This window comes from Mastomys coucha, unplaced genomic scaffold (assembly GCF_008632895.1).
Source record: "Mastomys coucha isolate ucsf_1 unplaced genomic scaffold, UCSF_Mcou_1 pScaffold18, whole genome shotgun sequence".
NCBI lineage: Eukaryota > Metazoa > Chordata > Mammalia > Rodentia > Muridae > Mastomys > Mastomys coucha.
In genome coordinates this window covers 26857232-26884698 of record NW_022196900.1, presented here as the reverse complement: position 1 = coordinate 26884698, position 27467 = coordinate 26857232, and the positions used below count along the sequence as shown (strand labels likewise).

Sequence of the window (27467 nt, the reverse complement as noted above, 5' to 3'; positions counted from 1 at the left end):
GTGGCCCAGGGAGTAGCACTCTTAGGAGGTGTGGCCTTTTTTGAGTAGGTGTTACCTTGTTTGAGGAAATGTGTCATGGTGGGGATGGGCAATGAGGTCATCCTCTTAACCATGTGGGAGCCAGTATTATTCTATCTGCCTTCAGGTAAAGATGTGGAACTCTCAGCATCTTCTATACCATGCCTGCATGGGCACTGCCATGTTCCTGACTTGATAATGGGCTGAACCTCTGAACTTGTAAGCCAGTCCCAATTAAATGTTGTCCTTAAAAGAGTTGACTTGATCATGGTGTTTGTTCACAGCAGTAAAATCCTAAACTGTAACAATTAGTTTTATCGTAAAAGTCATGTGAGCCAAACTTGGCCTCAGGATCTGCTTCTGTTCTCTGCTGCTGCTGCTAATCCATCCACTCACCAGACTCATGGTAAATGGGATAAGGAATTACAGTGCTTAGCATAAACACTTGACAAATGGGATCAAGGGAATGATAACTGGTCATGTTTAAGCTTTCTTGCACTCATCCTCATTTCCATTAAGAAACTGAGGACACTTGAGGCTCATAGTGTTTGTACCTTGATATTTATGATACTAAAATAATTTTGCAGTCTTTTTCTGCTATTGTTATTCTTACCACATACTTTTGCATATTTATCATCTATTAAAGGATGTGAAAGGATAATTCTGAACTACTGCTTTTTATTGGCAGTAGTCAAATGTGAGTGTCACAGTGTCAAGTGTCAGCATCTACAGTGACTCAGATTACAAATAGCTTAACCTATGTCTAGCAGAAATGGTTTATTGTCTGTGGTTCAGAGAGGTTCATGAGGTATTCAGTGTCACACAGTAGCTGATCTGGAACTTTAATCTTAATTTCTTGCCTCTTAATCTGCTGAGTTTCTGCTTCAGTGCTCCCTCCCCCTAGTTTTACTCCTTGGATTTAAACTGGAAAGTTTTATGTTGCCGTGCATGACCAGCATTTTCTGTCACAGTGAAATGAGAATTGGAATTATAAGTCATTCGGTGGAAAATTCCAAGCCTTACAGAAATGCCAACTCAGCGTCAATCTATTATTGACTGTATTTTTAGCTAGTCTATTCTAAAGGGTTTAATATTGAGAAATAGGATGTATTTATAGTTTGGCTGTATTATTTTCACTACTGAACCCTTGCTGATTGATGTGGTTGGCTAAATTGTGTTTAAATTTGAAACTATCCTATTGCACTGGGGTGACTTGCCTCATTTTAAAGGAGCATTATTACTGGGAAATATGCCTACCAAATTATTGAGAATTCTACCAGTTTCTATGTTCTTCTCTTTGCACCTCGCCAACTGACCATATCATGTGTTGGTAATATACTCCTGATTTTTTTTCCTTTATTGAGCACTTTGCCAAGTGGAAAGCATATTTTTATTGACCAAGTGCCCTGGGAAGGGGACTTGTTTGTGACAAGAGTTCATGCCATGGAATAAGGACTTCAAAGTTTCAGGTAGCTGTGGCTTCTGGGATCATTTTCACATTGTTTTTATTAAAGATGTATTCGTGTTGTTTATATATGTTAAGGTGGGCAGAGGCCAGGAGAGAGGATTGGAGCCCCTTAAGCTACAATTACAGATTGTTGTAAAGTGACTGCTCTGAGTGCTAGGAACAGAACTGAGGCCATTATGGCTTCTAAGGAGAACTGCAAACTCTCTTAAGGACTAAGCCATCTCTCAGTTGTTTTTTAAAAATATCATCTAAATGAAAGTTGGCTCACAGTAGGATGTTTTTCTTTTCTCCACTATTGAATCAACTCATTAAGCCTAGCTTACTGGATTTATAGTTACACCAGCAATATATTTGTAGGTACCAACAGAGCTTTGCTGCTGTTTATAGCTTCTGTATGACCCTTGAAAGCTAAGTCCTTGTGGCATACCTACATTTATATGTTTCTGCATAAATGTATTTGTCAGTCACCACCAACACAATGCTCCACCACAGACTTCCACAAAATTCCAGTGGTTCTCAATACACAAAAACATATTTATCAGTCACCACTAAAACAATGCTCCACAACAGACTTCCAAAAGATTTCAATGGTTCTCAATACACACTACTGACAAGTTGTGTGTCTGAGTACTCCGAGGAATATTAGCTCACATGGGTTTTTCCGGTGTCTTCAGGTTGGCCAGGGGCAGTGTTCTAGGCTACAGGATGCCTGCTCCATGCTGCTGAGCACGGAGTCTACGGTTTTTCATCTTCCTTTGCCATCAGCACAGCTGTGAAAGCTTTCCTCTTGAGAGAGGCAGATGTAATGAAAGAGTAGGAACATAGGAAGGATCTAGATGAACATATGATTACTTAACACTACTAACTTCTACACATGTGATATTCAGCATGGCAAGTCAAAAGGCCATGACCAAGTGGAGATTTAGTCTGCAAAGAGGCCGTGGCAAGGGTGTGGATTCAGACAGGACTTTAAAAATGAGGCGTAATAGTCTGTGCATTGTAGTTATTATGAAGTTTAAATTAAATGACTATTTACTTTAAAATATTACCTGCCATATAGCAAGTACTCTGTAATTGGTAAATGTCATTATTATTGTTATTATAATTATCCATCTAATGAAATGCTTTTGGCAAACTGACATGGAACAATGTGGAGAATCTTGGTAATTTATCAGCTAGAGAAATCCAATGTAACTCTATGAGGGAGGATGTGAGTCCGGAGATGAAGGGTGTTGGGCATAAGAGAGTTCAGTTTTTCTCTCCTTGCAGTCCACTTGCCATGAATACAAGTTCTCCTCACATATTTTTATCTGATCAGCCTTCTCAAGAGCTTTAAATTTTCCTAATTACTTGGAATAATATGGCTAAAGTTCAGGACCTAATAAGGTCATGCAGGTCTGCCCGTCTGTGTAATATGACACACTGTAACAATGTACTGTGAACACAGCTATATGACCACAGGCTGAAGCCATATTCTGGTTCTGGATTACCACATGATCAGAGAGTAGGCATGAAGGGGACTGACTGATGATGAGTGGAGACAGGGACTGGCTGACACTGAAGGACACAATTGAAAGGATGACGGGGGTTGCCAGGACATAGAATGGTACTCATATTTGAACATTGTAGAAGACTACAATCCTGAGCCCAAGACCAATGAATTACTAAAGCAAGATATGAAAAACCTACCATGCACTGTACAAGACCCTTTGAGAGTCTGCCACAAGTGAACATGATGATAAAGCCTATACTCTGTTGATCTACTTTGGGTAATTTTTTAAGTGCTTACATATATTATTACCTCACATGTCAACAAAAAACACACAAAGATTTTTTTTAAATATACAAACATTTTCATTATTTATATACTAGGTTTCATATATAAGGAACTGAGGCTCAGAAAAGTCATTGAGTCCCTAATGGCATGAAGGTTTAAACTGTATTTACACTGTGTGTAATCAGCGCATTTGGAATCAAAGTCTAGACACAGGCAAAAATAGTAGGGTTCAATGTTAGGGCTACTGAATAAGATAGGGTTTTTAAGTTGGAGTTTAAGGAATGGAGCAGGGTTATTTTCAGGGTACCCAGACTTCTTCTTGGCTCAAAGATGAATTCTCTTGATGATAAAATCATTTCTCAGTACAAGCTCCAGAAACAACAAATTTTGTAGTATTTTTCTCTACAATACCTGCTCCTCCTTTTCCTCATGCCACTGGCTGCATCCTTTATGTCTCTATAGCTCATAGCCTCATGGACTTTTCTTTCTAACCACAAAGAGATACCTGGTCAGTGGTGTTACAATTAAATAGGAATCCAGGACACTATTTTCTATTATCTTTACCTCTGACTATACCAGTGATGTGCTTTAGAAAGGGGTGAAGTTCTGTTCATCTCGGTGCCTACAGCTCCCATACCCAAATATACCCTCCACGTAGGTATAATTTCAGATGTAGAAGTGCAGAATGTGTATGGCCTTTCGATATCAAGGAGCACAGAGACATTCCATGTGGCCGTCCTGGGAAGTCTTAGAAGAGATGAGTTAATTATAGAATTTTGTAATGACTAAATCCCATAAGGATATGCAACATATACTGAGGAAAGGCTCTGGACTTTCTATGACCAATGGGGAAAGACCTTTGAAGCAGTCCTATTCACTCTCAATTTTACATATGTGTTTCACAAACTGTGGCAGGCATTTTAATATTTCATTTAGTTGAAAACAGTTTGTTGGAGTTCAGGCATGCATCATTTGAACACTGTAGAAGGAGATACTAAGGGGTTTAAATAAATGCCTATGTTATAGCTAGTCAGAAGTGTAACAAAGGAAACTGGTTCATTCCAGAGTCTTCCAGAATCACAGCTCACTGAAATGAAGTGAGTTTTGACTTAAATTGTCTAGTTTTTTTTATACTTTTGACCCTTTCTCCATGAGCAGAACATACTAATGTATGATGGCAATGCTGCCTAGCCTTTCCAATCACCTGTCAATTCTCTGGCCTCTGCAAAATGGAAGTTCAGTTGATCTAGATAGGACAGTTGCAAGAGTAATGTATTGGCTTGGACAGGGATGGGGAACAGAGAAGTCCTCAAAACTAAACAAAGAACTACAAGTAACTGAGGAATTCTGAAAGTAAGAGACATAGTTGGCCCCAGGGAACAAACCACAGCAATTGGTTATCCAATATCAAAAGGTCAGCTCTGAAAACATAATGCAAATAGCAATATATATATATATATTATATATGTATATATATGTACATATACATACTTATAAAATATACATATACTATATGTAACGACAATTAATGAAAAGGGAGGTCATGAATTTGAAAAGGAGCAAAGAGAGGTATATGGAGGGTATGAAGCAGCAAAGGAAAGAGGAAATAATGTAATTATATCATAATCTCAAAGATTAAAGAAATATTTTTAAGTGCTTTACAAACAGGAGAGCAGTTCCTGTGGTAACTGTATTCCTTTTCACAAAAGCACATTCATTTACATTTAGAACTTCAAGATGTTGGAACCGGAAGGAATCTTGGAGACCATCTGTGCTCTGGCTAGGAAACATGAAACCAGCTCCACTGAACCTGGGAATTATTGTACTTTGATCAAAAGAAAAGAAAATACTACAAATTTGATTCAGTCTTTCATATATGATGTAGTTTTCTCAGTTGAAATAACATCCACTCTGTGAGTCTGCAAGTTAACTGATAGACACAAGATCCTGAGTATAAGAAAGACTATTTGCTGGCTTTTCAATTTGTACTTGTTGTTCTTCACCCATTTATCTTGTCTGGAGGCACTTGCTCAAAGATAAGCCCAACCAGGCACCAAAGGTTTAAGAAAATATATGAGAGAGAAAAATACCTAAGGAGTAAGAAAATTCTATCCATCATTTAGTCAATCCCTGCAAATTGAGAAGAGGCAGCCATTTTTAAAACAATAAACTTGGATTGTTTGTTTTCTAGTTTTTAAGCATTCTCATTTAGCTAAGAATACTGGCTGTTTTTTAATTGTTTTTATTTTGTTGAAAACAGTTCTGTAAAACTTTAGTTCTAGGGCTGCCCTTTGTTATCCTGATAACTGAGTGCTTCTTGATTCTTTGTTGGGTCTATCTGAGATGTAAAAGGATACTAAAACCACTTTCATCACATGCTTGGTGTCCGTGTGTATCCAGTTCAAAGCCTGTAAACACAAAGAGATAAGCATCAGTGTGTGTACATATATGTACATTGTTGGTTGTAGGCATTCTGTATCTATATCTCTATGATCCATAAGTTTTTATTAAGGCATTAGCTTATGTAGTTGGAGAGAGTGGCAAGCTAGCTAGAGACCCAGGATATAACCTATTCTGTATCTCATATATGCAGATAGTCTCTTTCATTATCAAGTCTGTGCTATCAAAGTCTTCAATTGATTACATGAGGTCTATCTATACTGTGAAAGCAATGTGTTTTACTCAGAGTGTCCTGGTCTGATGATAATATCTAAAACTACCTCTACAGATTCCTATAAAATAGTGTTTGCTCATGTATGTGAATAGAACATCCTTTTCAAGAGAAGTGAGTCTCAAGTTACACCAAAACTTGAAAGAGAGGAGAGGAGCAATGGAAATAGCACTAGATACTGAAGCTAAGCTATATTATTCATCAAAGATTTATTAAAATGTATAAGACAAAGGGAAGCAGAAAGATGGTTCAATTGGCCAAGCACCTATTGTATAAGCATAGGAATATGGGTTTGAATCTCTAATACCAATGTAAAAGTTATGTATGATGGTGCACATTTATAATACTTTATAACTCATAGAAGCTGTATTTCTGGAACTTCCTGCACGATTCACAGGTTGGTAAGTGGCTCAGAGTCTCCTCTTCCCAGCAATTGCTTGCTGCTTTTATAATATAAGAAGGGGTCCTTATGAATCTTGTAAATTAAGGACCTTCCTAAGCCTCATGCCTTAAGGAAACCTTGTCAATTTGGAAGAAATAACTTCAATGTAAAAAAAATATAGCTTCATAATATGAAGTATTAAATTGTGAATGTAGAAATATCACCAACAAGTTTATGTATTTGAATACTTCATACCTAGTTGATGGTGCTTGCTTTGAAAGGTTGTATAACCTTTTAAGAGGTGAGAAAGTAGTCATGTGAAATAAGGGAACACTGAGATTATAATTCACAGTCCTTCCAACTACAGTCTCTTTGCTTCTTTTTAAGTACCATATAGAAAGCAGCTGTAGCAAGCTCACACAGCCATACTTGGAGCCTCTAGTTGCCATAAATTCCCCATTATCATTGACTGAAACTTTATAAGCTGTGTACCAAAACAGAGCCTTCTGCCATTAAGTTGTTTCTGCCAGGAATTCCCTAATAGGCATCAGAAAGTCAACTAATCCTCTTTTCTACCTTTACAAGGCAATATGACCAATGAACATCCATTAGTTGCTTTATCTTCCTTGCATAATTCTATAATGAGAGAGAAGCGAAAAATGAGATTAGAACAGACCTTGGACCTTAAGGGAGTCTTCAGATATGTCCAGTAAGATCCAGACTCCCTGGGAGTGCTGGCCTAGATTATCTGAAGAGTGGTTGGCCATCTGAGCAGCTATGTAGGCCTGCAGAAATGGCTTCCAAAGTGTAAGATTGACATACACATCTCTTTACACCAATATGACTACAGTCTGGGTATGAGCATGGTGCAGTGTATGGAGCTAGAACATCCATCATTATTATGTGAGTTCAAATCTCAGCTTTATGGCCTTGGAAAATCATCTAATTTCTCTGAGTCGGTATGTACTTCTATACAGCAGTGAATGATAGTTGCCTTTTAAACTTGTTAGGAGAAGAAAATGAGAAAACACGAAGAAATGCCAACATCATTTCCTGGCAAAGTGTTGGTGCTTGGGAACTGTGAAATTTTTTTCTAACACAAATTAGACATGTCTACAAAAATTAAAGAGAGTGAAGGATATGCTACTGAAACTTAAACCCAAATCTATGCCCATTTCAGTGAAAGTGTATACAGACATTACTTTGTGGAAAAAGGAGTGGATGGCAGATTAGTTGCACAGTTGAGTCTGGGCATAGATACAGTATTTCTGCAGGCTACATGTTCTAATTTACCTGGTCTCTGAAAATCAGTGTGCACCTCTGTATCTTTGTAGAGTGATTCAGTCTATGCTTCTCCTCTCTCTCTCTCTCTCTCTCTCTCTCTCTCTCTCTCTCTCTCTCTCTCTCTCTCTCTCTCTCTCTCTCTCTCTCTCTCTCTCTCTCTCTCTCTCTCTCTCTCTCTCTTTCTCTCTCTCTCTGTCTCTCTCTCTGTCTCCCTCCATCCCTTATCACACCCACCTCTTGGATTCTTCTTTTATCTTCCTTTTATATTCTTTCTCTTTCCTTTTACTTCCTGCTGCTCTGCTCTGCCCTGCCTCTCCATTACCTTCCTGTTTACAACCATTTTGTACAATATTTACCTCTATTTCTAAGTGTGATTTTTCCTCCTACCTATGTTCACTTAGTTTCCTTCGTCCTCTGTCTACCTCCTTTTTTTATGTGTTGGGGAGCAGACCTCCTCTTCTCAGAACTTAATGGATCAGGCCCATTATGCTTAGCAATTTCTTACACAGCAGTCAGAAAGAGGCAGCAGTGCTGCTTCTTTACCTGCTTCTGGACCTGAGGGGATATTCAGAACAGGCACCATGTGTTGCAGTCATGATGGTAATGGGTGAACATTTTGCTACTCTGGGCTGGTAGAGCTTAGTGAATACTTGAAGGTAACACAGCTTCTTTACACAACTTGATATATTGTTGTTGAGGGAGCTGCTGAATTGGGTCAGGAGGGGTGGGGATGAGAAGAGTAAAATATAGGATGACATCAGCCATGAAGAGGTTTTCATGAGCACTGCTGCCCCAAGCCTGTCTGGGCTCTTGGTGCTGTCACCAACTCAAGATTAGCCAAACAGATTGATGGGATTTGCTACACTGGGATCAGAAACCCTTTCAGCTCACAGGAGCAAACATTCCCTCCCCATGAGTTGCCCCCTGCCATAACTAGTTAAACATATAACATATAAAAGCTTAGAAAAACTAAAATGTAAATAAGAGGAGAGGAGAGGAAGAACTGATGGTCAGGAATTGACAAATGTCAAAAATATCGGAAAGGTGTGGATAGTACCCCAGGCAAGACCAGATAAAGAAATATGCTAGAATGGAACTGTTAGGAGAAAGTAATGAAGGGGATTTTACTGAAGTAAAGGCAATGTGAAGGGAGATGAAAATATTAAGACAACAGGGAAAGACATATCAGAGCCATTATAGGTTAGACAAAAGATACAGTGGTAGGAAAATGACTTTATTAATCTCCATAAAAACTAGAACTGCGAAACAGGGGACCTTGCCAGAATCTGTAGTTGTCTAGAGTTCTAGCCTCTCTCAAAAGAATGCAACATAAAAGGAAAAAGGAAAAATCTACTCTCAAATTCTCCTTTGGCATAGCATCCTATTGCTGAGCTAGGAGCCAGATGACAAGAAGCCAGGTGATGATCCTCCAAGGGTTTTATCTGGCAGATTAAATATGGCAGGGAGTTAGAGATCTGGCGATATGAATAGAGAACAGGGGACATATGTCAGAAATACATATACTTTGTATCTCTTGCATTGTGATGAACCTAAGTCTTAACAAAAATGGGATCACCCAAATCAAAGGCCACTATATGATTTTTAACTAAACTTATACTCACATTCATTTCTGTTAAATGTAGTCCTTACCTCACCTAGGCATCATTAATTCAGTGTTGTTGTTCAAAGCCAGAAGAAAAGGAGGAAAACTCATCACCCTCCTTTCCTTTGCTGTCTTTATAGTACATCACATTCTTTGTGTATTTAACATCCAATATAACCCTCAACTTTGGTGACCTCACAATATATACTATTTCACCACTTCTCCCCATGCTCTCCATTACTTTCTCTACTTCTCTATCTCTACCATTGCTACCCTATTGCAGGCTACTATCTACTTGGACTTGGACTATGTCCATGCTATATTCCTAGGTAGTCTTTCTACTTGTTCATCCCCACTCTCGCCTTTTCTCTGTATAAGCATGTATGGGTACATATGTGTGCCAAGGCTGGTAGTCAGAAACTCCTTAGATCCTTCATGTCTCTATCTCTTCTCCAACAATGGGGTTATAGAAGTACTTGGTCACACCTGGCTTTCTTTCTTTCTTTTGAGCTGGCAATGTGATCTGAGCCCTCACGCTTATGAATTAGTGCATTTACTCATTCATGCATTGAGCCATCTCCTTGGCCCCCTTTTTCTTGCTAAGAAACTCTTTATTTTCCTTTGCCTATACAATCTTCTATAAATATGAATATGACTATTCTCTATTTCAAAATGATGATCCATGCTTAAGAGGTCCCTGAAAGTGAAGATTATGATTAGGGCTAAGGTTGAAGTTAGGTTTCTGATTTCATCTCCTGTTTTACATCCTGTGATTTGTTGTCACTCCCTTTTTTTAGACAACTAGATATCTTCTACTACAAACTCTTGTGGCACATTTACCATTCTATTCCAGTATGTTTGTTATACAGCCTATATTAATTTGTTAATTATGTTATAGTCATCATCTTTTTTCATGATAAACATAACAAGGGCTACCATAATAAAATACTACAAACAAAGAATATTTTTTACAGATACTGAGGCAAAAAAATCCAATATCAAAATGGAGATACCATTGGCCAGGCTCTCCTTTCCATCCCATTGATATTGCTTTTTCTCTTTTTTGGTTTCTCTCTTTTTCTCCTCCCTCTCTTCTTTTCCTCTTCTTCCTTTGTAGATTTCAGACCATTGCTGCTTCTGAACATTTGAGCAGAAGCTAGCCTCCTCTTATGGTTCTGCTTACATCATTATTTTCTGTGCACACTGAGCTAAGATTCACATAACATTGTTTATCAGAATTGTATTGTACAATGTGGGTATAACAGGGAACATGTAAGTGGAATCTCCTTGGATCACCTTCATAGACCTGACTTGAGAAGACTTGGGAGAAGAAAGCAAAAGACATAGTTGAGGAAGTTATAATGCCACCATATGGCTCATTTGCATTGTCAATTGTGTTTCTTAGCAATCTGATTCTCCCTGTGTCCCTGAAGATGGGGCTTCCCACAGAATCTAATATCCAAATCCACCCTCTGGTTTTTGACTTACCTTGCAGACACATCTGTCTAAGTTGATATTTTTTTCCCAAGAAACAAGAAGTAGGTACTGAGAGGTTAGAGAGGTTTCTCTATCTAATCTGAAGAAATCCATCCAAGGCAAAATGAATTTCGAGTTCATGCCACCTCGTGGAGTTAAATGGTAGGAAACTCCACCTAAGAAGGCATTCCCATCCTCTGCAGATATAGGTGGAGGGAGACTGAGTTTGAAGATTTCAAAGGCAGGGCTGTCTTTGGTCATTTCTCAGAACAAAGGCACTGAGGCCATTTAGGTGTGTCCTGTTTTCTTCTTCTGGTTTCCTCCTCCTGCCTTTGATAATATCTCTTATCTTCTTTCTCAATCCTCCCTCTATTTTTCCTTTTATCTTCTATAGTTTCTCTCTAAACTTCTAGCCTTACTTTTTCAATCCACAGGGATTTCCTATTGGTTTCAATTTGGAAACTGGAAATGTGACCATGGTTAAAGTCACCAGTGGGTTGTTACACATACATTGGCAGATTTGTGGGCTTGACTACTAATTGCTGGCATGGAGAAAGTCCTATGACTTGCTTGGAAGCTTTGTTTTTCCTATGCTAAATTTGGGATGTGGACTTAAGTGAACTGCATCCCACAATGCTATAGTTTTGTCAATAAGCTGTTGTGCACTCTCCACTACCACTGTGCCCATTCAGACTTCCATTATCCCCGAGTAACTTATGCAGAACTCTTAGTCTCCACCTCCTTTCCCATTTCTCTGTATTTCTTCTTACTTTCGTTAGTAATAGTTAGCCGACTGACCTAGTTTAAATTCATTGTCTTCTTCTTTAAAGCCACTCAATGATAAATCTTCATCACTGGGATGAAGTCTAAATTAAATCTTGTGTACAAGGTGTCCTCGTTCTCATGTTCCATTCCTTCGCACGCTCTGTATACAAACTCCATCACACCTACACTGCACACACTTCTCTTACTAAAGAGCTTCCCAGCTCTGCCCTCAGATCATCACACTTGCTTCTCTTCTGCCTAGGACACTCTCATCCCCAATGTCCTCTTACTCCTACCATCCTCTGCTGTCTTTGCTACTTGCTATTCTTCATTATGATCACTGTTTCAATAATGCCTTTTCCTAGAAGCCTTCCTTGACTTTCTGGATGGGTAAGGTGTCCCTTGTTCTTCTATTCTATTTCAGAAACTTTGCTTGATGTTGGAGCTGCCCAGATATATATCCTACTAGATTAGAAGTTGTTTGAAATATGGACTATACCTACCTTTCACTATCATATATCAAGAGCTTATTCTAATGTCTAAAATCCAGTAGGTGATAGATAATACCAACATTGTATCTGTCCTTAGACTAGTGAGAGGGACTTGTAGTTGAGTGTTACTAGTGGGTCAGACAGAGATGGAGTTTCAAAGACTTAAGGTGGCCAGTCCCAGTCCCCCAGGGACTGCGAGTAGGTCAAGCCTTAACCTCAGCCCATTGCCACCCTGTAGCAGCAGCTGAGGCGACCCAGGAGACAGTGGAGTCCCTGATGCAGAAGTTCAAGGAGAGTTTCCGTGCTAACACACCAGTGGAGATCGGTCAGTTGCAGCCAGCCTTGCGCAGCAGCACCTCTGCAGGGAAGAGGAAGCGAAGGAGCAAGTCTCGAGGTAGGCAATTCTGGCACTGAGCCAGAAGACAGAAGTGTGTCCTGTGTTCCCAGATACAGGGAACCTTGTCCAATGCCTCCCCACTGCTCCTATCACTTGTGGCACTTCTCTCCCTGTTAAGTCCCCTTGAAGATAATATGTGTACCCCTGGGGTTAGAGGTAACCTCTCTGAGAACCATGCTGCCTCATCTGAGGATGACAAGGAACATTTCAAATTTTCAAGTGGTTACGAGGGGATATAAGGAGAGCTTCTATAACCAGAACCTGCAAGCAGCAGGTACGTTTTTTCAAGGGTGTTCCTACTAATAGTACAGAAGAAGCAGAGCACACTTGTAGAAGGCATGAGAACTATTGTCTGGGCCTGAGAAACAAGGGCTCCTAGGAGCATTGTTAGGAAACCACAGTTTAGAATCCTGAAGAATAGAACAGGTGAGACATAGACATAATATATTAGATAGAACTGATTCTTATTTCCATTCTGATGTTGTGTCCCCTGGATCATGCCATTAGACCTGTCTAAGGTACACCTGGCTCATATTGTAGTAAAATCTCATGCAATGGTCCACATTTATTTCAAATAGATCTGCTCATCCATGTCCCCCCTTTTCCTCTATCTTCTCACATCATTATTATTTCCTCTGAGTACCTGTGTGACTTTGCATGTGGGAGCATCCCACTTAGCATTGTTCAGTTTCTGAACCTGCACTTTTGTTTGGTCCAGCCATGCTGATCTCTGGCTCATTGCTCTTCTTTGCCCCTCTCACTCCCCTCTCTACTGTAACTTCATTCCTATGTCAACTTTTGTGTGTTCAAGCTTATGAATATGACATTTTAAACTACATGGTGTTCAGCTCTTCACTGTTTCTACTAAATCTGTATGCTCTGACCTCTACATTCCCTCTTCTGGAATTTTCTTTGTGTTTGTGTGTCTTAAATAAATAAACTGACCCCTGTAAATTATGTCTTCCCATTTACTCACATTTAACTTATTCCATGCACAGTCTAAATGATATGTACACTGTACAGGCTTTGCAGCAGAGCTATTTTAGCAATTACAACAATTCACATCTTATAGATGATGTCACCAAGAATGAAAAGCAACACTAGCATTTGTCAGAGGATACCCTACAACCATAGTTTTCAACCTTTCTAATGCTATGATCCTTTAATACAATTTTCCATGTTATGGTGACCCCCAACCATAAAAGTATTTTTGTTGCTACTTTATAACTGCAGTCTTACTACTGTTATAAATTGAAATGTAAATAATTGTATTTTCTGATGGTCTTAGATTATCCCTATGAAAAGGTCATTCAACCCCAAAAAGCATTGAAACCCACAGATTGATAAGCAGTTATAGACTTCATTAACTTTGGTAGACCCAACTCACTATGAAGTCTACTATATTTTCTTTGTCTATATTAGTGCTGGTACCATGTGTGTGAGCTCATTTGCTTCTGTCTGCCTCCTTTTTGACAAGGACAGAGTTCTTAGGATTGTCTTCCTAGTTGGATGATATTTATAGCTAGATCTAAATCAGTGTTTGAAAATGTGGCAGGGATGATGCTTGGTGTGTGTTGAGAGGATCTTGGTCCTAATTCTGTGAACTTTAAGTCAGGGTGGTGGAAAGGCAGACAATATTGGGATGTTATGGGAGGTCATATATCAAATCAGAGGGAGTTGCAGAGTTTATTTTTGGAACCCGTGTAGTAAATAGCATTCTCCCTAGAATGGTCAGGACTGGTGGTTTGATAAAGCTAACCGAATCAGCCTCCATTTGCATGGCTTTGAAAAAGTCATCACTTTCTCTGAGTCTCAGTTTTCCAATTCCCTAAAATGGGACTCATCAAACTATAAGATTGCTCTAGACGTCTAGGAAAATAGTGAGAATGCTCAGATAGCATGCAGCCACCATACATACATGCTGTCTTGTGTGTTTTCCTGGGTTGCACAATCAGGTCACATAAAATCACACTCACCTTTACCTACGCATCTTTATTTTCTCAAGTTTACCAAGCGTGCTCTTCTATCTTGTTATGCTTTGACACTCCATAAACCTGTGTGGCTTCAAGTAAATCGTTTCTCTGTTCTTCAGAACCAATCTGACTTCATTTCTTCATTTACTGCAAGCATCTTTATGTCACTTAACCCTTCAAAACTATCCATTTTATGCTTCACAGTTTTCCTAAGCAGGCTATAAGACAATTGGGCAGTTTTTCATTTTACATCAGCATTTTTTTTAAATGTCACATAGAGATATTTGTTTCCTTTGTTTTTTCTTCTAAAATTGGTCTTTGCTTTGTAATTCCTTTTTACCCTGTCAGGGAAGATAGAATTCCAGGTTAAGATGGTTAATGAACACACAGCAGTTGAGACAGACTGTGGATGGATACTATCCCTTGTGTGTTAAGAGCAGTCTCAGCATTCGAATGAATAAATATAAATGTAGCTCCTCAATGTATGTAGAAACTGTCTTGCCTTTCTTTTTTACAATCATGACTGCTGCCACCACTTGCTCTCTCTTTGTAACTATACTCTGCATCTGACTCAGTCTCCCTCTACACAACAACCAGACTAATTCTTTCAAAATCCTATGCCAGTTAGTATTTGCTTATGACTCTTGGGTACTTTCCCATTCTTGTTGGAATAACATCTCAGCTCTAAACTCTGAGGTAAAGACCCTGTATCATAATGATCTGCATCCTATTTTCTTCCCTAATATCATCTACTCTGATTTTCCTTGTATTCTAGACAAACTGGTTGATCTCATACTTCATAAACATAGCTACTATATCCTTTCCTCAGAGCTTGGGACCTCTCTAATGCTTCCCATACATGGTTCTTTCTGCATCTTTTATTAAAAATAGCTGCTGTGCTACCTGGTTCCTTCTCGCATTACATCTCTCATATCACACTCTCCCATGTTAAACCATCAGAATTTTATTTTCCTCTTGGATTGGCTACCATCTGTAATATTAGCATGTATATGAATATTCCATAAGAATACAGTCTAAGATTGTTTTTCCTGTGCCTGTTTGTTGTCTTTCTCTCTCAAATAGATGTTTTATAGTTATAAACTCAATACATACAATACATTTAACAAATGCTGGTTGAATATATAAGCATCTGAAATCACTTGTAGTTATGTCTTTTGAATTGATGGTATGTAAAAGTTCCTCTTTCATACTGATCTTCATGAAATGCTTTCCCCCACAGGCAGACAGACTAACACCCAGCACATCAAACTAGTGTCACCAAAGCATTACTTAAATAGTTCAGGAGCAGTGTAATGATGACTGTTGCCACCACTGTATCTGAAAGCTGGAGAAGAAGGGGAGTAGTGCATATACCACCAGCTGGTCATCACACTTTTGAGATTCTGTTGACCTGGGGAGATAACTCAGCTGGTAAAGGACTTGATTGCAAGGATGGAGAATTTGGTTCAGCTCCCCACACCCATGTAAAAAGCCAGGTATTGTCTGTATACCTGCCATCACAAGGCTGGGGAAGCAGAGGCAAATGTTTCCCTGGGCACTTCTTGGGCAGCTGTTTTTGATGAATCAATGAACTTTAGTTTCAGGCAGTGTTTGTCTTGTAACATAAGGTGGAAGTGATAGAGAAAACCACTAGTTGTTGCCTTTTTATATCTACATATATGTAGGTATTCACATGCATATACCTAAGAGCACATACACACACACATTGGGGATGGGGTTAGCATTACATAATCAAAATTCTGTATACACCATCTTCTTGGAGATTTATGTATTGCTTTTAATTCTCTTAAGACTCTGGAAGACCTCCAGTACAAAAAGAAAAGCTGATTGGTTGCATTCATTGTCCCTGGTACCATCCTGCCTGCAGACTATGTATTTCCCCTGGAACATTTATTAACATCTTGCCCAACAGAATCAGGCTCAGAAACACAACTTAGAAATGCTCCATTACCCTGCACAGGCCATCAGAAAGCCTAAATATGATGGTCTGATTCTACAGTCTTTTGTTGTGTCTTTCCTCCCTGCTGCCAAGGTGGCTGTGGGCCTCCTGGCCCAGAGTGAGAACACCTGGCCTCTCTCTGCTTCATTAGGCTCCATGTCCAGTGTGTGGTGGCCAGTAGTTTCCAGCAGATGGAATGGGTAGCTGAGAACCAGAGTCATGGAATTCAGTACATGACTAAAATCAGCTCCAATGTGTTTCTATAGCTTGGACTTCCTCCTAAGAGGCCTGGTAGATACTAAGCTGCAGCATAATTCATCAGACTGGGAAGGCTATTGGGGGTGGGGCTTAATTGTTGCCTTCATATTTGCAACACAGTTTTATGAGGTAGCTGTTAAGTAGCCACTCCTCAGTGTCCTGCAGGCTGTGGAAAGCAGGGGTTGGCATTCAAATAAAGCAGGGGACAGGTCCAAACTGGAGCAAGAGCTTCTTGAGGGTCCTGCAGTTTAGAAGATGGTTTTTAAAAATAAGATTGCAAAGTTAATTTTCTATTGTTTTACAGGATAGTCTTTATTAAGTAAGTAAAACTGCACAATTTCTTTTTTCCATCTGTGAACTTGAGTTAGTAATACCAGGCTCACATGTAGGTGGGAAATGACATCCAACAGATACTTGGCCCATAGCTTGGCACATTATCAACCCTTAAAAAAAATGGTCAGGGTATTCTCTGCCACTTGGATACACACTTAGCATCTAGAAGCTTACAAATTCACTCCTTATTTCTGGACCACAGCCTCTATCTTATTTGACACATTCGTATACCTAACTGTGATTCCTGTAGCACCCTCTCTCTTAACCTTGTCACTCACAAGTCTAAATTCTACCACAATAGCTAAAATGATCTTTTGAGAACACACTATATATGGCTACATCACATCTCTACCTAAAGCAATTTCCTTATATCCTATTACCTGCAATGAGGACTGATTTAGGTCTTTGCATGACTTTCTTTTAAGGTGAATGAGCATGAGTACATACCAAAAGGTAAACCCTTATACTCAAATGACCTAAATTATAAGGTCTAAATTTCTCATTTTATCTTTTAAAAGCATTTCACAGATAAGATGCCTCAGTCTCATTCAGGCACTTACCAACAACTTTGTCAACCCTCGTTCCATCATCAGAACCCACAAGTTTTCCTCTAACATCCATATGTGCACCACAGCTGCCATGGACATTTGTGTATGTAAACACACACACATACCATCTTGTTCTATAGTTGATTTGTGTTTATGCTCAAATCTTCAGATAATAATCTTCAGATGTATCACAAGGATAGCTATGATTCATAGAAGGCAGTGGTATCTATTCGAAGCATTGTTGTAGGATCAAGCCATGGAAAATGAAGTACTTAGCGTGGTAGCACATAGCAAAGCACAGGATGCACACTGGATATGTGGTCTGTAGTTTTGTCATTTGTCTTGCTGCCTATATTATACTTTATTTAGTCATATTGCAGTCAGCTCAATTGCTACATGGGAATATATTTACATATATTCAAAATCAAGAACTTAGAATGCGAAAGAAACACAGTTTAATAGAGTTTAAATCTACCCTTGCTTCATCCAGAAACGAATAGGAAAGACCCACAGTCAAACATTAGGCAGAGCTTGGGGCATCCAGAAGAAGAGTGAGAGAAAGGTATCTAGAATCAGAGTGGTCGTGACACCATGAGCACATGGCTCACAGACTGAACCAACAATCAGGAACCCTGTACAGAACTGATCTAGGTCCCTTGCTTATATGTTGTGATTGTATAACTTGGTGTTCTTATGGGACTCCTAACAGTAGGGACAGGGACTGTCTCTGACTCTTTAGCCTGCTTTTGGGATGCCTATATTCCTACTACATTGCCTTGTCTAGTCTTTATGTGAGGGTAAATGCCTTGACTATTGTAACTTGTTATGGTGTGTATGGTTGATATCCATGGGATACATGCTATTTTCTGAAGGGAATCAGGAAAGGTGGATCTGGGGGAGTGGGTAGGTCTGGGAGTACTGGGAAAGATCAGCCCCTCTTCCCCTTCAAATTTTAACTTAGGAGTTTTCTCTGTGAAGCACATCCTCATCTCATAGCCTTCCTAAGGGAGCCAGTGTTGTTTCTAGTCCCTCACAGTCATGGGACTTTTCTTCATCACTGACTTTATCCTTATTGTCTGTTCTAAAAGCAGGTGGGCATGTGTGTCACCTTATTCAACTTTTATGGTCCTGTGAAGGGAAGCACAGTCTATTATACTCTCAGTACCATAATCGTGTAGCAAAGAGTTTGCCTAGGATATCACTTTACTGCATGTAAAGATGGATGAATAGAAAGAGAGCTAGAAAGAAGATTAATGATTGAAGAAATGAGTGAGTTATTGAAAAAAACTCATGGAATTACAAAGAATCTATTGAGAATTTAATACATTCTAGGCATAATGCCATCATATATTCTCTTATTTAAAAGCATACAGAAAACCCATGCATGCTATCCCCAGTTAATAAAACAGGAAATCCAAGTTGACAATCTTTAAGTGATTTGTCAGAGACTACCCAACCACTAAACTGTAGGGCTGTGAATTTGTAGCACACATTTAAATTACAAGATGACTAGAGTTCTGCTCTTAGCTACCCTGGCTATGATCTTTGAGCTGTGAAATTATGTCAAGTTTGTCTAGTAACTACAAGGAAGTATATGTAGTTTCCCTTGCATTGGCAAGTTTTATTCTGTTTCATCAGAGCTGCTGAAAGAGTGTTAGGAGCTACAGTGTTCTATAAGGAGAGACATATCCTTTCTCGAGGCAGCATAGAGCCAGGGATCCCCCATTCAGGCATTTTATGACTCTAAAGAGTTCAGGAGTTATGATACTAGTTTTGCTTTGTATATTTAAGGTATTTACTTAACCTTTTCAGGTTGCTATACATATATAAAATGTGTCACTAATATCTCTGTCCATCAACAGCAATCATTTACTAAAGGAAGCCCAGAATCAGACATACACAGCCATAGTGAATACATGGTGATATTGGAGGTTGGCGTGAAGCATTTGCCAACATTGAATAATTAAGGAAGGCTTCACAGAGAAAGATATCCTCAGAAGTTGTCTTGATATTAACCAAGGAGTAGGTTGGGAAGCCATTTCTGGAAGGTAGAGTAAAAGGAATCTGTAAATCCCATGGAAGTGGAGATATGCATGATATTGTGGGAACACCTGGAAGGAACTCTGAACTAAACAGATGCTGGAAGCATAAGGTGCCTTCTCCCCCACTAGAATCATGTCCTAAAGTTCACTCCCATGCTTCCCAGCCTCATGGTATAGAGAACATGCAAATTCTGTTTCCTTCCATTTTTCTTGAGTATAACCTCTATTGTGGTCTTTTATCTTGGTGAACTGTCCCTAGGACACAGACTTATGTTAAGACTCATATATTCTTCCTTTTTATTACTAAGTGGCTATAAATTATTCACTTAGTTGAAATAAAATAGCCAGAAACATTAATGACTTTACATTAGTTGTCTTAATGGGTTTTAGCTCTGCTTATAAATATTGAACTAGCAGGCCCAGGGTCTATCTTTGTTGGTGGCCATCATAGTTTGAATGAACTTCCCTTCCTGCACAGGATTCACCTGGGCAGTTCTAAAGAGACTTTAAAGATATTGTCAAAGCTTGGGAAAGAGTACTTATGATATTGATCTGACAAAACTTGAAAAGCCTTTGTTGAGAAAATATCCTTGTGACAAAGGCGAGTATGTCTAGGTATCATCAAGATGAAGTTAGAGTTAAAATTCTAGATAATAAGTTAAAATGACAATATAAACCTTGGTTACTTGGAGTCCATGCTGAAATCTTTCTTTCTTTCCTTACCTTTGTGCCATTTCTGCAGCTTTGTTTTCTACTCTTCCTCAATTGCCAGCATCTTAAGCTTGCTTTTGTATCTAATTAGGAAACAAGAAAAAAAAAAACAAAACAAAAACTAAAGCCCACGTTTTCCTTTTTTTCATGAAGTCTTTTTAACTTTTTTTTCCAAGTGAAAGTCATGGACTCTTCCTCAAACTTTTTATGTCTTTTCTGACTTTCATGAGCTATGTGTCATGTATTGCCTTTAATTAGAGTAATTTATGGCCACTTCATATCTTCCTTTGCCTTAATGGGTCTGCTCCAGTGCTACAACTATTTGCAGGCAGTGCTTGAGTTCCTACAGTCTAGTCACATTCCTATCAAACAGCAGATGCTCAATTAATGTTTGAAAAATTATCAGGCTATTAATCAGTATGACTGCATAGTCTATGATAAGATCTCCCTGTCTCCATGCTGTAATGTTCCCATTTCTGAAGCTCTATGACTCTGGAGTTATTCCATCCTTAGAGACATGGAATTGTTTTCCAAATTTATCAATAACTTGCATAACTTTGAAAATGACTTGTGCACAATGACTCCATTATCTAATGCGTTAATCATACAATCTTTTGATCCCTTATAGGAAAGCTGGGAGGGTGAGAGTTAATGTATATAAAGTACTCAGGGAACCACACCAAACATTCTAAGTACCTAATAAATCTGTGTTGTTGGTAATTTAGAAAGCAAAGGTGATGGGTTAGATAACTTCCACTTTTATCTTTCAATTCAAATTGCCTTTGATAGTAAATGTGATTGGAAAGCACTGCTATTGACCAAACTTCGGAGTTGAAATAAACCTCTCATTTGATGCTAAGCCTGCCTTGTTTGCAGTGGGTATATGGCAGAGTTGCTGATTATTCTCAGGATTCATCTCTGGAATTGGCAAATGTGGTACATGCAGCTGTGAATTAGTTGAATCCTGGAATCAGAACCTCAGAACTTAAAAAAAAAGGGGGGATGGGAAATGTTATGTATCTTTAATGATGAAATCATCCGAGAAGGTCTCTGGGTTTTCCCCCTGTTGGCCACAGATGTCATCCTGAGTGTATGGCCAGCCCCTCTAGGATCTGGGTGATCCCCAGTTGTGTCTGAATCAGGTGTAAGAGAGTTAAACAGAAGTCACAGCGCACAGAAACCTCTATAAATCATTGCTGGTATGTCTCTCAAAGAAGTTTGCTTTCCTGAAAGTGTATGTCACCTCCAGGCAATTCTGCTTGGCCATCTGAAATGTGTCAGGGAGCTCTCAGTCAGTTCCACACAGTCTGCCTAGTGAAAGGCAATTACAAGAGGGGTTAGTGGGAGGCTCAAGACAAGACCTTGGGGAAAGCTAAAGACAGAACTCTAGGGCACGTCCTTCATCAAAACTAGATGATATGTCACTTAGTTTTTTCATATAATAAAACACCCTGAAACTCAGGGTCCTTAATCAGAAGCCATTTATTTAGTACTTACTTCACGTAAAGCATTGGGGCTTGTCTGAGCTGGATGGTTCAGGTCTGAGTAGGGCAGGATCAACTAGCCTTACTTCTCTTTAGTAACTGAACATCAAGGTTGCCAGGCTTGTTCACATGCTATAGGGTTCCATACATGCATCTCAAAGTTTTCATATCAAACTTGCTTTAGGGTGTAAAAATTATAAGAGGAGATTCGTATCTCTGTCAGAAATGAGCAGAGCTAGGAATGGGATTCATGTCCTGGAACCTTCCCTTTCAATTGCCTCTTTTAATGGCTTTTGAACATATAGAAACATGTAGGTCACCTGACCCACATTAGTGCTGTCTATTGTAGAATTTTGATAAAGCACATAGTTAGATGTTCGCAGCTATTTCTTTTTTCGAATTCAGTGGTAATCAAATGGGTAAATTGGTGAGATTATAACAGAGAGTAGTTTTGCATTCTCCTATGCTTGAAGTAGACACAGTTAAACATATTGAGGCACTGTCGTGGAATGCCTGAGACATTAGCCATTTTCAAGCTGTGCTCCAAATAGCAAGGCATGAGGAGTTGTTGCTGAGTATTTGGGGCTGTTCTACCAAGGTATAGCTATATACTTATACATTAGGCATCGCTCTTTTTGACAAACTCTTAATCCTAAATTTACATGCATGTATATTATATATGTAATATTTGCATATCATTGTAATGGATTGACTATGTACTCTCTCCCATGGACTTAAAGATTTGAACATCTAGTATCCCACTAATGGCTCTATTTGTGAATGTGTGGGAATTTAAGGAAGTGAGACTTAGCTGGACAAAGGATGTCTGAAGATTGGGAGGTGGATCAAGTCATAGGGCTTATACTCTAGCATTGCAAGTCACTTCAGCCTCTCTTGCTGTTTCTTGATTCACACAGATGTGAGCAAACAGCCTCATGTCACTGCTGCCATGCATTCCTCTCTATCACAAACAGTACACTCACTCCATGAGGCAAAATAAATATTTCTCCCCTTAAATTACTTCTAATATATTTGGTTACCCTGGGAAATAACTAATATGCAAATCTCCTTCTAAAAGTTGGATCACTATCATTGATATAATAAACTGACTGTGTGCTTCACTAGCCTTTGGAATATGAGAGAAATACTAAGACATTGGTGCTGCATTCTAAGAAACCCCTAGCATGCAATGTATTTAGCTTAATAAGCCATCCTATTGAAATGTGGAAGAGTAAATATAAACAGTAAGGACACATTATGAGGTTCCTTATGTTTCAAAGGGGAACAAGGATTTTAACAGGAACTGGGTTATAAGCCTTCCATGTTAAAGTCTTTCCAAGAATCTGATTATATTCCGCTGATAAGACAAAATTTCCCACTCCTGTACAGAATAAAAAGTAGGAAAAAAATTATACCAACTTTTCAAGTGTTTATTAGAATAGAAACTGTCTTTTCTAATTTTTATATACATACATGTGCTATCATACAATGGGTACAAATATATGTAACTTAAAGAAAACAACATAAATTCATCTCACAATGAAAAAAAGGGCCCCTAGGCTCTAAGGGATAGGTAAAGAAGTTGATATCATGGTGACTCCTGATGATGATAGAGTAGAGAAAGGAAAATAACAAAGAAAAATAAAAGATGAGGAGGTAAGAATAACCAGCAGAGGAACCACAGTCTGTGCAGTCTAATTTCTAAAATTCAGAGAAAGATTGTGTTAAACAAAATCCAGCTATCCTCTCTTTTCCAAAGATACAACTAAAGTATAAAGATATGAAATCTGACAGTGAAGTCTTAGCAAGAGCTCCTATCCATGAACAAAGTAACTTGAGAAAGACAAGTCATACTTGGCTTCCACTTCCACATCACTGTTCATCATCCAAGGAAGTCAGTACTGGAACTCAAGCAAGATAGGTATGGAGACAGGAGCTGATGCAGAGGCCATGAAGCAATGCTACTTATTTGCTTGCTTTTTGTGGCTTACTCAGCCTACTTTTGACAGAATCCCAGGGGTGGCATTCCCACTATGCGCTGAACCCTCCCATATCAATCACTAATTAAGAAAATTCCTTACTGCCTGTAGCTCAGTCTTACAAAGGTATTTTCTCAGTTGAGATAACCTTCCCAAACAACTCTAACTTTTGTCAAGTTGACAAAAAACTTGTAAGCAAAGTAGAGAAAAACAGAGTGCATATCATACATTACTAATCAAAGGATGCATTCAGAGAAATGCACATGTATGACAGAATGTACTCTTCAATAACTACATCCAAAAAAAGTAATAATCTTTTAGGGATAAAGAGAATCATCAATTTATCACAGAAGTAACTGTTTATCAATGTGAAAGGGAAAGTTTATACTTGTATACTTACTATTGTGGATGCCAAGAAATGTTTGCTGACAGAAACCTGACATAGCTATCTCCTGAGAGGAGACTGAAAAGTGCAGAGGCAGATGATTACAGCCAACCATTGGACTAAGCACAGGGTCCCCAATGGAGGAGTTAGAGAAAGGACTGAAGGAGCTGAAGGGGTTTGCAACCACATAGGAAGAACAAAATATCAACCAACCAGACTTCCCCAGAGCTCCCAGGGACTAAACCACCAACCAAAGAGTACATATGGTGGGACTCATGGCTCCAGCTGCATAGGTAGCCGAAGGTGTCCTTGTTGGGCATCAGTAGGTATAGAGAGGCCCTTGGTCCTGTGCTTAGTGCCCCAGTGTAAGGGGATGCAAGGGCAGTGAGGCGGGAATGGGTGGGTGGGTGGGGGACCACCCTCATAGAAGCGGGGGGTGGGGGCGATGGATAGGGAGTTTCTGGAAGGGAAACCAAGAAAGGGAACAACATTTGAAATGTAAATAAAGAAAATATCCAATAAAAGAAAGTTTAACACACACACACACACACACAAAAGCTTATACTTAGATACAAAAACAGCAGTTCAAATGTGTAAAAATGAGAGAAATATTTTTAAAGTTAATATATAATCAAAGTTATAGAATGTAAATCTTTTACATTTTATCATTTAAAGATGTTGATTCCAATTCAGAAGTGGAGTTAGGGTAATTAATCTGTATTTACTGGTTTTATTTTACTTATATTTATGTATTTTTTGTAAGTATGTTGAACTTAACAAGTCTTCATTGGAAAAATTGCTCTGAAGACAAGGGGAAGTTATCATTTTGTCACAATGATACTTTTCAATCTCCTATGGAGAAGATGTAACACAGTGCTACTATATCTGAATTATAGTTTCATGAGATATAGAATCATCTGGGAGCTGGGCTTCTAAGCATGCCTCAGGGAGCTCATGTTCATTAGGTTAGTTAAGTTGGGAATCTCTGCTTATTATAGGAGACAGCATTCTCTAGGCTTGGCTTCTGGACTCCAGCAAAGAGAAAGGGGAGCATATGCATTTGTTGCTCTTGCCTTCAATTGTGTCTAGTTTTATTACCTATGACCTTACAAGACCCATCATAATAGATTATTATTAAACTCTGATCTAGAAGAAACCTGAATTTTCCTTAAGATATTTTATGCGATCATCTTATCACAGTGACTGGACCATTAGCTGACAAACCCAGATTCCCTGAAAATAATTTAGTTGTGAGTACTTGCAGAGAACATCTGAAACACTTATCTCTTCCACACACTCCAGTCTTCACAACTTGCCAAAAGAATTATCTAAGAAGGTTTGGTGTGCACCACAACCATACAGTCCTAAATGCAGTGATTCAATACAAATTGGGACCAATTTAAATTTGATCTCAAAGGCTAAGAAGCAATGCCCTGCCTGGTTATTATTTGAATGACAGAAAAGTTGATGTGATCCCCCTTTATGAAATGTTACAGCATTAGTAGAATCCATCATAGACTGTAAGACAGAGACATCTCCAGTATCTCATTTTTCTCTTCAATTCATATTGATTTTCAAGTGGGTCATATAGAAACAGCTGTAGAATCCTGACAACTGTGGTATTATGAATAGAGCTAGAATATTCTGTTAAATGAATTAAGCTAGATACAACACACCAAACAATGTGATCCCACAGAAACTGTAAGGAGAATGGTGGCTGTAAAGGCTAAAAGAAGAGTGGGAAGAAGAAAGAATTAGGAGAAGTTGACCAATAGGAACCAAATTACATTAGTCCGAAACAAGAATCTTTCCTGTGATTTTGCCTCATAGGCTGATTATATGTGATAATCATGTAGCATGTATTTCAAAAAGTCAGGAAAAGGGATTTCAAAAGCTTTTAATTATAAATATTTATATTTTATGCAATAAATATGTTAAGACATATTGAGAGGTACAGTGTGTAAGTATCAAAACATTACATACTGTTCCACTAGTATATACAATTTTTTTTTGTTTTGAATATCCAGTAAGAAAAAAGGAATGAAAGAAAATAATTCCTTATAATCCTGAAAATGTAGACTAGTATTTTAACAAGTCTATCAAGTGGAATTTGATAGAAATTGCAACATCCCAGAGTAGCAAGGGTCATGATAGCCTTTGACTTCATTTGTGTGATGAACAGCTCCTCTGTTCTAGACAAAGCCAAAGAAGTCAAGCTGAGGTATTGCGTTTCCATAGGAGGAGCCTCTCGATCTGCTTAAGCTTATTCTGCTTCCAAAGTTATAGCTCCTCTTCTCTAAGCTGATGTCTGCTGAGACTACCAACATCAGACTCATAAGATTTCTACTATTATAGGGATCAGGATACCGAGTAAATGACAGTTAAGCACCCAATAACTCGAGTATTCAAACACAATGTTTATACTTTGTTATTAGCGCATACAATATATGACCTCAGCATTGACCATGTCAATTATCAGTCAAACCTGTAATGAAATTAGTTGGGTTTTTCTTTCTGTTCCTTTCCTGCTGATGCAAGCCATCACGTTCTCTAGAAAACATGAAGTTATGGGAAGAAGCACTTTTGAGGTCAGCACTGGGGATGTTTTTGTCTGATGTCTTACTCCCTTAGGGCATGCAGCTGAGGGAAACAACAGCTGCAGGTTGATATTGTTTACTTTCATATTCTGGTGCTTTCAGATGTTATTTTAGCCTATCAGAGAACTGAAGCAAGTTTTTCAGGCTTACACAGAAAGTCGTTAACAGGACCTGGAAGTGAACGTCAATCCATCTATAGCTCATGCTGCTGCCCTTTCTCCTACACATTTCCTGTGTCTGCATTCAGTGGCCCTTCCAAGATTTGTTTGCATCATGTCTGTGGTGCAATTGCACATACACAGATCTCAGAGCTTGAGGTTAAATTCAACAAAACTGAATGCAGCCACCAAAAAAGACCCTTTTCTGAATGTTCTAATTGCTCCATTGGGATTTTTATTCATTTTCTTGCCTAATTATTATTAAGAATATGCCATCTGTGTAAATTAGATTTTAGGATTTTGCCATAGACTTTTGTGCAATTTAACTTGGAAAAAAGTAGCTTTTAATATCATTCCATGACAGAAAATGTTGCTCTGATATACAGGGCCTAATTGTCCCCACCACGTGTTAAAAATCCAAATGCAGCTAAACATTAAGGTTAAATGATGATATTACAACTTCTTCAGTTTGCATTTTACATCCAATTGAAAACACAAACCTCCTGCCTCATTAATCCTTTGAAATGCAATTTTTACCCTCCTAAATGAAATGATCCTTTTGGGACACATTTATATCCTTTTAACAGCCGCCTGACAGTTCTGCTGATGGAGTTTGTATCCAACTTTGTTACTGGATAGTGACAACTTGCCCTGACGGATATGTGTACGTAATTATTCTCTCACAGTTAGATTTAATTAATGCTTAC

At 38.7% G+C, this 27467-nt stretch overlaps 1 protein-coding gene across 6 annotated transcripts in view; it reads left to right on the top strand.

Moving 5' to 3' along the window:
- Astn2 (astrotactin 2) overlaps positions 1 to 27467 on the top strand; it is a 1002270-nt gene that overhangs the window by 274407 nt on the left and 700396 nt on the right. For 5 of the 6 annotated variants that reach the window (XM_031377656.1, XM_031377657.1, XM_031377659.1 and 2 more), the window contains one exon: positions 12174 to 12329. The exons of the other annotated variant lie outside the window; for it this stretch is intronic. In XM_031377656.1, coding sequence (XP_031233516.1) covers positions 12174 to 12329 — 156 coding nt within the window. The remainder of the gene's footprint in view (positions 1 to 12173; positions 12330 to 27467) is intronic. 6 annotated transcript variants of the gene reach the window in all.